Source organism: Miscanthus floridulus, chromosome 4, assembly GCF_019320115.1.
Source record: "Miscanthus floridulus cultivar M001 chromosome 4, ASM1932011v1, whole genome shotgun sequence".
In the NCBI taxonomy this organism is placed as follows: domain Eukaryota; kingdom Viridiplantae; phylum Streptophyta; class Magnoliopsida; order Poales; family Poaceae; genus Miscanthus; species Miscanthus floridulus.
In genome coordinates, this window is record NC_089583.1 from 109,778,326 (window position 1) to 109,791,867 (window position 13,542).

The 13,542-nt window shown below is 44.2% G+C and overlaps 1 protein-coding gene across 1 annotated transcript; it reads left to right on the forward strand.

The window, feature by feature from the left end:
* The first annotated feature begins 8,952 nt into the window (after positions 1–8,952).
* On the forward strand, positions 8,953–10,143 carry LOC136552571 (uncharacterized). The gene has a single exon (XM_066544129.1). It carries the CDS (start codon positions 9,070–9,072, stop codon positions 9,868–9,870), a length of 801 nt encoding a protein of 266 aa, XP_066400226.1. The 5' UTR covers positions 8,953–9,069; the 3' UTR covers positions 9,871–10,143.
* Positions 10,144–13,542: the final 3,399 nt, after the last annotated feature.

Here is a 13,542-nt window from a genome sequence, read left to right on the forward strand (position 1 = left end):
AAAGGATGGTCAACATAGCTGGCGCTGGAACTTCTGGCAGTCGGGACTTCTGACTCACGTTGGAACTCCCAACCCAGAGCTGAGCCAGGAGCTAAGTACCAAAGCGTTGGGACTTCCGGCAGGAGCCAGAACTTCTAGGCACTTGGAACTCCCGACTCCTGTCGGGACTTTTGATGGGCGAGTGAGCACAGGCGGGCTGATGGCTAAGTGCTTAGGTGCCAAAACTTTCAGCACCAAATGCCTAGAACTTTCGACTGGCCGGAACTTTTAGCTCACACCAGGGACTTCCAACTACCAAAAGTCCAAGAACTATATCTAAGTGTTCGTGATGTGATTTTGTGTCTCTCTTTTAATTTTATTTTTATGCTTGAGCACTCTATCTTCCTCAAACTACCTAAACTTGCATCCCTCTTTATAGTACGACATACCTAAACCCCGAAACAAAATTGAAAATGCTTGAAGCGCGCTTTGGGTTCGTTCTCCTTTTGCACTTGAAGAATTAAGGGATACCATTTCATCTTAAATCAACTCTTTGAAACTTTCAAGGGACTAAAGCTGCAATATATCTCATTAAGATCTTATTAGTCCCTAATTTGGATGTCATCAATACACCGAAAACCATATAGGGGGCAAATGCACTTTCACCGAGGCTTAAGTAGGCGATCGGTCCAAAGAGGTCCATATGTATTAGCTCCAATGGTTTCTTGGTGGTTATGATGCTCTTTGGTGGGTGAGGTATGCCAACTTGCTTTCTGGCTTGACAAGCGCTACAAAATCTATCTTTCTCAAAGTGAACATTTGTTAGTCCAAGGATGTGTTCATCTTTTAGGAGTTTGGCCAAGTTTCTCATCCCAACATGAGCTAGTCAGCGATGCCTACCACTAAACAAGTCTCAAGCTTAGCTTTACTTTTGTTCTTTAATCGACCCATAAAGACAATAGAGGAATACTCCCTTCTAAAGACTTCCACACCTTTATCCGTAAAGAGACAATTGTAGCCCATCTCACACAATTGAGAAACAGACAATAAATTGTAACTTAATGAATCAACATGTAAAACATCTGTAATTGAATGCTCAAGAGTTATAGCAACTTTACTGAGACCAATCACATCCTCCTTTGAATTGTCTTCAAAGACAATATTTTCATTTGAATGTGTCATTGGGGAATATGATGAAAACATACTCCTTTCTTCAGTCATATGATTTGTGCATCCACTATCAAGCACCCAACTTGATCTACCAGAGGAGTATGCCTGCAAAATAGATTTAGTTGCTTGACTTAGGTCCCCAACTTGATTTGAGGCCTTGCATGTTAGTCACAAGAAACTTAGGAACCCATATAGAAGTATTCCTATATATGTTGGTTTCCTTTCCAACGTATTTGGCGACCACTTTTTCACTGTTGTTGTTCTTCAAAATAAAGCATGATGTCAAGCTTTGTCGAGGTGCTTGGGTCTTCGGTTGGTAGTCTTACTTGTTCTTGTTGCCCCACATTGATTCTTTAGGCTTCCGAAAAACATGTTTCTGCTAGGAACACCTTCTTCATGGGCTTTGTCTGATCAGAAACAGAATTAGTAGCCTTCCCATTTTTGTGGGGCGTGACACTACCGCCTTTCACCACGACACTGCCGCTTGGGGATGCTACATTGCCATGGTCTGTGCAGGCTGCTCTCACCAATTCTTCCCTTCCTCTCAAACTGCATATATTCATAGCCATTCACTATCCTTCTTCCATTTGTCTTAGCTCCTTTTGTGTGGCCCAGCCCATGCTTGATTGAGGGGTGCCTTCCTTGCTTAGATTGTGACCCTTTTGATTCATCCTTATTCTTATCATTGGATTGGGCCTTACCCATGCACCCTTTTCTAGTGATTTCATTGAGTCTATCAATCTTCTTTTTCATAGCCTCTATGTTTGCAATGTTAGTGGAATAGGCATTTGAATCAAGATTATAATATTTTCATAACCTTGACTAGTGGAGGGAGTTGAGGCTTCCTTTGCCTTAGACGGATGGGAGTTGCTTTCCCAAAGAATGCCATATTGCAGCTCAAGTTCTTTGTGCTTTTCATCCAAAGTCACAATACTTTTTCTTGAGTGGATTATTTGCTTTCTTTGTGATAGCATGTTCCTCTTGTTCTTTGGCCAAAGACTTGTGTAAGATTCCACCTCACTTCTCTCTAATGCATGAGCTTCCTAGCTAGCAATGTAGAGATCCTCTTGTTGGATAAGAGTTTCATCTCTAGATTCTAGCTTGTCTTGGACACTCTCTAACTCCTCCATTAGTTTAGTGATGAATAATTTGGTCTTTTCATCTAAATTTTTAGTTATCATGTTTATTTCTTCGTCACTAGAGCTATCACTAATATCACTACTAGAGATATCATTAGGAGGTGGAGGTGGAGACTTAGATTTTGGTTTTACCTTGTCACCCTTTGCCATGAGACAAATGTGAGGGGAGTAGTAGTCATTATCGGACATATTATTGAAGAGCCTTGGTGTAGGAGATGACTTGTGAATAGCAACGGTTGCAACCTTCTCATCCTCTTCACTTGTGCTCTCTCTAGTTGAATCCCATTTATGTTCAATGTGAGTTTCTCTCATGTACTTCTTGCTCTTTCTACGGTCGGTCTTGTCCTCTTTCTTGTCCTTCTTGTACTTATTGTCTTTGATCTCATATGGACATTTGGCAATGAAGTGATCGGTGCTACCACAATTGTAGCATGTCCTCTTCTTCTTGTTTGGAAACTTCCTCTTCACTACCTTGTAGCCTTGCTTCTTTATCTCCTTTTGAAATCTCTTCATAAAGAGAGCAACATTATCCACCTTCTCATATTGATCATCATCATTTTCACTCTCACTTGAGGATGATGTCAGTCTCTACTTGCTCTTGGACTTGCTTGCTTGCTTTGGGCTTGCTTGTTGAAGCTTGCTTGTTGATCTTGGACTTGCTTTGTAGAGCCATGCTTGCTTGATTTGTTGGCCTTGAGAGCTACATCTTTGATCTTTATGCCATCTAGCTTTGCTTGCAACTCACCAAGCCTTTTTCTCTCATTTGCTTCTTCTCTTTGCATGTCAAATGTCAAGATCCTCCCAAGTATATCATTTGGTATGAAGTACTCAAACTTCTTCTTCTCTCTAATTAGAGTCACTACGGTCTCATTTCTATGTGAGTAAGCTTCTAACATGATCTTCACAACCTTGTGACCATCTAGCTCATCATAATCATAGCCTCTAATCTTGCCCATCATAGTCATCAATCTATCAAATATCTCTTGTGGCCCTTCTCCATCCATGATCACAAACCGGTTAAGCTTTGTCATCAATAAATCAATTCTTACCTTCCTCACTTTGTCAACCCCTTCATATGCAAGGTGCAAAGTGTCCCATATTTGCTTGGCAACATCAACACCAATGACTCTATTGTACTCATCACCATCCAAAGCACTAAGCAACACACTTGTGGCTTGACCATTGAGATGAATAATTCTCATTTCATCTAGTGTTGGATTCTTGGGATCAACCAGTGGCTCGAATCCATTGCAAACAACCTCCTAAATGCCAGGGTGAAGACCTATAAGATAGGCTCTCATCAAGTGCTCCACTTGGCGAAGTTAGTCTCATCAAAATGAGGTAACTTCCCCATGGACACATTGATGAAAGACTTTCAATCAAGGTTAGTCATAGGCATAGAGGAATAGTTAAAGGATACGGTGGCATATTTGTTGTTGGAGTCGACTTTGCCTTTTTCTTTCTTTTCCATCTTGCCCCCTTTTGACACTCAGTAGGACTCATCATTCATCTTCATCTTTGGAACTACTTGAGATGTCACTTGATGATGCATTAGTTGCCTTCTCTTCTTCTTCCTTCTTCTTCCTTGCTTCTCTTCTTTTTCTTCTTGCTTCTTTGTTGATATTTCTTTCTTCTTTTCTTTACTTCTTGTCTTCAAGCCGTTGCTGCTCCTTCTTCTTCTTTTCTCTTTCTTCTCTTTTTGCCTTTCTAGCTTCCTTCCTTTTTCTTCTTTCTTCATCATTGTGAGCTTTCTCGACATCGATAGCCTCAAGCTACGGAAGTGTGGTATTACTTGCTGTAGAAGCACTTAGCTCACTGCTATCGGTGTCGTGTAGCTCAACTCACTCCGGATCAACATCCATTGGCTTCACGCCACTAGTGCCTCCTCCAGGCTCCATACTTCACTGCGGTGAAGCGCACACAAAGTAACCTACTCTGATAACACTTGTAGGATCTCTGGTTAGCCTAGAGAGGGTTGAATAGGTTTGTTAAAACAAACACTTGAACTTTCATCAAATTCAACCTACGGCACTACCGCTCTATGCCCACGACACTACTGTTCTGTGGCACTACCTGAGCTAGAATAGCGGCACTGCCGCACCTACAGATAACTTTGAGGCACAATTTAAAAACTGTGAATGGTAACTTGAATCAAAGAAATTACTAAGCTTCCTGCAGGTATATATAACACGGATTCATAGCTGGAAGTGGTAAGAACACCACACACAAGTAGATCGGCCATAAACCCTAGAAATAACCTCAACAACAATTTGAAATGCAAGTGAAGTAACTTACGCATAAGGTGACACAGGGATTTATCCTATGGTTTAGCTCACCACCAAGGCTTACCTAAGTCCACCTTATTAAGGTTAGCCACTAAGGCTTAGGGCTTTGCAACCCTTTGTCGTTCTCAAGTCAAGAGACTCAACTCTTGAGTTGAGGGGTGGGTTTACTAGCTTCAAGAGATAGGTTACAAACCTCCTGGGGCTGCCAAACAAGTTGGCAAGCTCCACGGGCGATGCTCTAGCCTGCTAGGAGTAAAGCTCCAAGAGTAACAAACACAACCACCCACCAAAACATGAACCAAGTGCTCTTTTGAGTTGGAGAATCAAAGGATCTGCTCTCTAATCGAGTTTGGAACCTTTTTCTCTCAATGATTGATGGGAAAATCAATGGAGAAGCTTGGGAGCTCAAGGTCACCAATGGAGGAGAGAGAGATGAGCACTCTGCTGTGTCTGCTCGAACTAAACGGTTTTTTAGAAAGAAGAGAGAGACGTTGGAGGGGATAGGAAAAGGTATAAATACCCCCAGCCCCAATGGTCACTTAAGTCATGATAGTGCCATGGCTCAAGTGCGGCAGTGTCTCTCTCCGGGTGTGGCACTGCAGCACTAGGCAAGATAGCAAGGGTAAGAATGTAGTGATGGCTGTCTTAGCTGAGCAACTAAGGATGTAAGTAAAATATAGAGCACTTGGTAGCATATTTTAGCTTGAGGATTGTGTCCTCCTTTATAGTATGGTTTTTTCTAAACTCAAATTCAAAATATAAAAGAATTTAGACCTTCTTTTGAGTTGATGCCATCAACACTTGAAATTGGGGACTCCTCCATCTCAGTATAACATCCTCGATTATAGATTCCCTGCTTATGAACTCGATAAATCTCATTAGTCCTCTAATTGTGTAGTCATTATCACAAAAACCAACAATTAGGGCTTGATTGCACTTTCAGAAGGTCTTAGTCTTATATGTCAAATCTTTGGAGTTATCTATCCTTCAAGTTCAAATATATCGATGCAACCTTGTTTTTCTTTTGGATGTCATCTAGTAATTACATTGATAAACAGATGGACAACCAAATCTCGGCACACCACTTCATTTGTTTAAAAAAGAATCTTCGAACATGTTCTTGAATTCCACATCTGAGATTTTTAAAATGCAAATCTTTAGGTTTTGGATAAAAAATCAACTATTCTGATAACGATTTTTGGGTGTCTGCTATGGTAGACCATTGGTATTTTAGATGTGTCTAGATTATGAGCCTTATAAAACTGTTCAAGCTTATTGAGCAATTTGAGAAAATATGAACTATGTGCAATATGCAGTTGATTTTGTTTCGGAATGTGTCATCACCATATGTAGGATATCCATGTATCTGACAGCTTTGGGGGTTATAGGGTGTGTGGTTTTATACTTTCATGTCTTAGTTACATGCTCCATTAATAATAGTTCGTCATCATGCTTTGTGGCTGTTGGACTCTGGTTTATTTGATTTTGGGTTGCAGTATTCTTTTTGGTTCTCTCATGGACTATTATTCTCTGCATTCAATTTAGCCTTTGAGGATGCTAACATTCCCTTTGGTCCTTAGGAAGGTACTGAGCTCATACATGTGTAACAATCACGCCAAATTTCTTAATTTAACCTCATGATGCTTCTGTTAACAACTAGGATATTCTCCTCCTACTGTTGTTTAGGTGCGTAGATTGTCACTGCTCTCCTTCATATTTTTTTATTGCCCTTCATTGCAGCCTCGGTTATGACTGCAAAAATAGGTCCTTAATATTCAGTGCTTGCATATTCAGATAGATAGTGTGATCTAATTATGTTCTTTCCTTCGTCACTTCTTCCTTCACTTTAGCATGCCTACACATGGCCCCTCTACAGAAACAACCGCATGCTAGCTTTTAGTTTATTCTACCAAAATAATGTGTAAACTGTAAATAATACTACCAATATATATGGAAGGGAAACACTGTCCAACCGAAATTTGGTGCATTACTTCATAGAGCTTCAATGAATTGATTTTCACCCTTATGCAACAGGCCTGGAGACTTCTTTGGTTCATATCTCAGGTCGTTGGCCTTTTCATCAGCCAATTCAATCGATATGGATTTTACTTGACTATGGACTGGCCAGTCTATAAAGTAGTGATTCAGCTACGTAATTATTGTTTTATGACCTCCTCTGTTTCTTTTATTTTTTTGACCTTCCATCTAGACTCTGATATAGCATCAATCTTTGATAGAATGGAAACATGGAGTAGTGACTCAGTGTGTTAATTATTCCTTGTATGAGCTTCTATAAGTTTTTTTTTAATTTAATTGCCCAACCATCTAAAGGTCTGATGATCTACACAGCTATTCGATTTGCAATGGGAATCAACGACCAGTTGGACCTAGGGGAATGTGCACGGATGTGGTTTGCATCTATTCTCATTGGTGGTTGAACTATAAGGTACGCTTGAATTACTCCTTCGTATTTGTGTTTACAGTGATTTCCTAAAGCTTTCAGTTTCATTCAATGAAACTCGCCACATCTATGGTCATGCTACGTGTGAAGAATGGTGCCGACTTTTTATCCTTTCCACTCCATTTTTCACCGAGTTTCCTGACCTCATGGTTTGCTGCTTGCTACAACAGGTAACACCGATCGGCAACATATCGGCCTCGCCATTTTGTGTTGTGCCGAGGATCCTACTTTCGACCTCGAAGATCCTCGTCCTATGCTTGCTATGCCAGGTCTTATAGGGCCTTGGAATGGTTTCAGAATACCACCCAAAAAGAAAACATGATCTTTGTATATTACCCTGTCTATGTACTTGCAACCCATAAAGAAATCCTATTGTATGCTTCCTTATCAGTCACCGCACTTAACTTGCAACGCTTCAACAATGTATATAATATATACATCCTACATATATATCTATGTACCTTTTATTCACCACACTTCCTCCATGTTAAAAAAATTCGCTGTAACGGCATATGTGCGCGCGCCATCGCGCACCCTTCACTAGTACATTTATATGCTATATATCTATTAGATTTATCAACTATTAGATCTGACATCAATGTCTTGGATCTCATTCTTCCAATTTTATCTTTTCGTCTTTCTCTTCGAGAAACAATCTGTGACCAACATCATGTCCTCTCTGCTCCTTCTCCTGACTTTATCTCCTCACCCATCTTCAATGACCCTACTACCACCCCCATTCCTTTCTACCACAACCACCCCGCCTCCTTCGTCCCCTCGCTTGCCCATGGTCTTCTTACTCGATGCAGCCATCACGTAGGCAGTCAAGCACAAGCGTTGTCCTCCCCCCCTTGACCCCCTCCTCCATGCTGGTGGCACCAACATCGTCGGAGCCACTGCCCTTCAACATTCTTGAAATCTTTCCTCACCGAAGGCATCATCTAGAAATGATTTAACACCCTTCGTGCCGCCATCGGCACCACCGCCCACCAACGATCTCTCCTAGCCTAGGCCACCTGTGTCCCAATGGGTGAGTCGCGCGCAGGCTGCAAGTCGAGGACGGGAAGAGATGAGGTTGAAAGGAGATCCAAGAGACCAAGATGTTGATAGCAACTCCAACAGTTTGGCTAAAATTAGTAGCAAAATTTCATAGTTTAGCCAATTTGTAAAATAGAAAACTCCTAAAAAAAGAAGAGGTCTACAACAGTCTTGCTATTTCTCATCTTTAGATAGCTAGCGCCCATGGTTGCTTTATATGTCCACCTAAAATCGAGGGATAGCCACCTTCCTATTTTACAAAACCAGATAGCACATCTCTTGGAGCATACTTTTTGCTATATAAATTCTAAAATAGCCTCTAAAACAAAAATAGCCGAGTTGTTGGAAGTTGCTCTTAGATTTAACGGTTCATAAATCTAATAGATAGGTGTATATATGACACAAAAATATGTCGATTGATGGTAAATAGCAATTTTCTTAGAAAAAATATGGAAGATGAGGAATCCTCCCCATAGTCTGCATACACACGTGTGATTGATATAAGTACCATACTTATCCCCAAGAAGAACCTATTTCAAGGACTCTCTCTATATATACGACCAGTTTCATGGTAAATAAACGTTCGCGGTTTCCTTGTGATTATGGGATCCGTTCTCCCAGTAGCCTCCTCGTTCATCCGCCGAGAGAGGAAATCCAGGTGCAAAAGGCCTTCCAAAGTAGCGTGTCTACGTCAAAATAGCAAGCCGAACATATCCTAATCCGCGGACTACGGCCCCTTCACACTATCCTTGAACCCCGGTTTAATTCGTTTCTTTTTTTATTTAAAACTATAATGTTCTCTCATAAATTTCTTCCGAATTCATCCACGCTATCCAAATTCGTTCAGAAGGGTACCATCCGAACGGGCCTACCATACGCAACGGAATCAAGTGTCCCCACTCACTCTCCAGCAGGCGTTGACCTAGAAAACCCGAGCATCTCGCTTGTCCGAGAGAAAACCCGAGCATCTCGTTTGTCCGAGAGATCTCCTTGTCCTATGGCCGCCGCAACCGCCGACTTGGTCGCCGACGCACTCCCCTCCAACGTCTCCTCGGACTCGGACTCCGACGACCTCCTCCTCCCGAACCTACCCTCCACCGCCGCACCCTCCTCCCCATCGCGCGAGGAGCTCCACCACTTCCAAATCCCCTCCCTCCCGGCCCCCATCACCGTCCGCGCGCTCCCCTCGCGGGGCCTCTCGTTCCAGCTCTGGCCCTCGGCCTCCACCCTCCTGCGAGTTCTCCCCGCCACCCCGCGCCTGCTCCCGCGCCCGCCCGCCCCGGGGAGCCCGCTCAGCGTCCTCGAGCTCGGCTCCGGTACCGGCGCCGCGGGGCTCGCCCTGGCCGCGGCGCTCCCGGCGCGCGCCGTCCTCTCCGACCTCCCCGACGCGCTCCCCAACCTCCGCTACAACGCCGAGCTCAACGCGCCCCTCCTCGCCTCCGCCGGCGGCGCCGCCTCCGTCGTGCTGCTCCGCTGGGGCGACGCCGCCGCGATGGCGGACGTGGCCGCGGCGCAGGCGGCGTCGTCCCCGTTCGACCTCGTTGTGGCGTCGGATGTGGTGTACTACGAGGCGTTGGTTGACCCCTTGATAGAGACGCTGCGGTTCTTCGTCAAGGGGGAGGTGGTGTTCGTCATGGCGCACATGAGGCGGTGGAAGCGCACGGACAAGAAGTTCTTCGGCAAGGCCAGGAAGGTGTTCGACGTTGAGGTGGTTCACGAGGACCCACCGCTCGAAGGCTGGCGCCACGGGCCGGTGGTTTACCGGTTCACCGCCAAGAAGCAGCACGGGAAGAAGTGAAGAAAGTACCTTAGGTAAAGGCTGCTTGCTTGCCTATGCCTGTGTTCATGTTGCACCGCTGCTGCTACTGCTGCTGTCTGGACCAAAACTGGAAAATAGTTTGTTGCGTGCTAGATTCTAATGTTGGAAACAGAAAATAGTTCCTGTGAACAATGTAACATTGTGCAACTCTGGACCAAAACTGGGTTGAGTTTGCAATGTAACATTGTGCAACTCTGGACCAAAACTGGGTTGAGTTTGCAGTTGGACGCATACTGATTTTAGATTGTATCGGTGGGTAGATCTATTCATGTGGAGTTCAACAAAATTAGATTTTCTATTTTATGATTTTTCTGTGATTTACTATGATTTTTCAAAGATTTAGCCAAAATAAATTAAAAAGAAAAAGACAAAACCGCCTTCAAAACTGCTTATAACAGGGTCAGGGAGGCAAGGTGAACAGTTTTAAAAGTTGAGGAAAGTGTTTTGCCCGATTTTAAAGTTCAGAAAGGAAAAAAGGACTTTTGCAAAAGTTGAGAGAGGTAATGCAGACTTTTTCTTTATTAGCTTCCATCGAGAGAAGGAGATGGCAAAGGCAGCGGCAAGCAGCACCTACGAGCTCTGTGGGCTGATATTTGTAACACCCTCGGTGTTACACGATGAATCACTTGTTAAAACATGTCATAAGCATCATACTTAAGTGATATTGTAGGTGGTGTGATGGATAGGTAAAGCATTGTAACTTAAACGAGTCGTAAAAACGTAAAACGAAAAGTAAATTTACAATTTATAAAGTTAGCAAGTAGAGATGTTAACTAATTTTTGTTGAACAAAAATGCTATAAAACATATATGTGACACCTTAATAAAGTTTGGAGTACACATTTTGTAGAAGATAGCGCAACTTTTGTTTTAATAAGATAATAACACTAGCTAACATTTCTAATAGCTTGGAAATCGAATTTGAAGCAAATTCAACTCAAGATTTAGTCAATTTCTTAAGTCTGAAAATAGATTGATAAAACTATGTTTGGTAATTTATTCTGTAAAAATTAAGTTTAGGAGTGGTGTCGTTCTTTAACTCTTGTTGATAGCCTAAGGTGCCCTCTTTAGAGTAGTGAAGGTGGTTTGAGGATTGGATCAACTGTATAGTTGTTTCGGACGCTTTAAAATCCATGCACAACGTGTTCTCGGGCTATTTTTCCCGGGCGGACACGATCACCATGCCAAACGGCCTCGACGTCGTGGCGCTAGGTGCGCGCAAGTGCGCGCGTGGCCACACGCTGGTCAGCCGGAGCTGTCCGCACTCTGGCCGCATCATTGGCTGCCTCGGGCTACCACCGTGCGGAGCCGTGGCTGCCCGAATCACCACGTCACGTTGCCCCCGCCTGCTGCTATTGTCGTGTGTTGCTGCTGCCCTCCGTGCCATGCCACGACAATATTGTTGCCGCTCTCGTCGCATCGCTGCACTGCGCCACTGGCACGCCTGGGCGCACGCACGAGGCTGAACCACCATCGCCATGCCATTTATGGTACTGCGGTGTGCGAGCCACGCCGACCTCGAGCACGTGTCGTCGGCTAGTGTCGGCCGTGGTCGCTATGGTCGCGTCAACCGCATCCCACCAAGCAAGCACAGGCCAAGCCTTGACTGCGTCCTTACCATCTCCCGCCCCTCCCCTGTCCTCTTCTTTGCTACCGCTGCCGAGCCACGCCAGCCCACCTGCATGCCAGAAGTCATCCCCCATCAATTCCATATGCCTATGCCTGTGCTCTCACGTCCTCTCGCTGCCTGCCCCCACCTAGACTTGAACCGTGCAAGTTCAAGCTCTAATTTGGAGCTTTGCCCCGCCACCCTGCCGTTAAGACCCATCACCGCCCTCACCTTGGCCAGTCCCCTTGTGGGGGGTACGGCCCTAGATAGACAAGGCAAACCACATGGGTTGTGCCCCCAGGGGTGGCCCAGCCCACAAGACAAAGCCTTGCGGAGCACGGTGCTGCTCGGCACGTCCCGCAAGACATCGGGAAGATATCCTGAAGATACTACGAGATCTGTTAAGATACGTATGATCTCATGATTCCTATAATTTATTATTACTTTTCGGTTATCTCCTAGATCTAACCGACTTATAACCCTACCCCCATACTATATAAGGCGGACAGGGACCCCTCAAAAGACAGGCAATATCATACGATAGCCAATATAAACCAACAGACCACAGTAGTAGGGTATTACGTCGTGCTGACGGTCTGAACCTGTCTAACTCTTGTGTCTTTGTTGCCTTCTTGTTCTCGATTACACGCATCTCTGCCGATCAATTTGCCTTCGTGGGATATCCCTCGGAGGACTGCTGGTGATATTCTATCGACACCCCTCCTCAACATCTCGAGCTGAATTAATTGCACCACTAGCCCTGCCTAGAACCCCTCCTTGTCGTGCGTACCTAAGCCGCCCCTCTACCGTTGCCTCCTCGTCAGTGGCACGATAGTGTCGCTGTGGTTCGCCATTGAGCTCGCTGTGTGCACGCGGTCAGGCTCGCTCGGGGCATCTCCGACCGAACCATCACCTCCGCTAGGTTAGTGGTGAGTCCCTGTTGCTCACCCGCTATCCCTACTGCCTTGTTAATACTGTGGCTCACCGGAACACCATTGCCATTGCCGCGGGGTGCCCACCAGTTGTGGAGAGGCCCTTCTACTATGTCTCAGTTCGTACAGCCGCCACCCATCGTTTCACGTCAAACCCTAGGTGAGCGTCGATCTCGTAGATAGGTCAGCGTGGGTTCCGTGTGGCCGACACAAGTGCTAGTGCCACCGCTCGCCGTGCCAATGCGCATGGGGATGGTCGAGGAACATATTGTTGTAAAGGAGGGAGATTGCGAGGGTGTTCTTGCAAAGTTACTATCTATAGGAATAGTACGAATAGCGTCGTGTGAATACTAGGTAGCATAGGGGTGTCTCTGCAAAAGCAACAGCGCGCGGGCTATCTCCGGCCGCGGGCCGACCTGTGTGCGTGGGCCGCGCCTACGGGCTACGTGTGCGCGAGCGCTGCGCGCAAGTGGGCCGAGTCCGCGTGGTTGTGAGCCGTGTTGGTGAATTCGTTTTTCCTTTTCTTAAGGAATTAGAAATACTTTTATGTTTTAATTTTTGAGCTGAACTTTAAAAATTAATATCAATTAGCATAGGTGTCAAAAAATTGTGAAATAAATTTTGTTGAGTTCCTAAAAATTATTGTCTATCTGATGGTATGACTAGATTATGCAGGTCTAAGTTGATGCTAAGGCTTATTAAATTATTTGAGAGTGTTTAACATTATTTAGGTTAATATTTATAGGAATTTTTTAGGCAAATTGGTAATAGTTTTGTTCATAAAATTTTTACAGTAGGTTCATTGTATTATTATGTGCTCACTATAATTTTTGTGGCCCTAAAATAAACTACTTAATATGGTAGCTACATACCCATTAAGGCTAAAGGAATAATGGCATGATATTGGTTTATAAAAATTAAACACTTGTAGAGTGAGCTTGGAATCTATTTGGTAGAGATAATGATTAGCTTAGTATCTTAGTTAATAGAGCTAGCTTAGTAGCTTAGCATGTGTATTCTTATTTTAAGAGTTGCTGTTACAAAAATACTAAGTGTTGCATCATCATCGCATGCATGTAGAGAACGAATTGACAGAGATCATGACCATCAG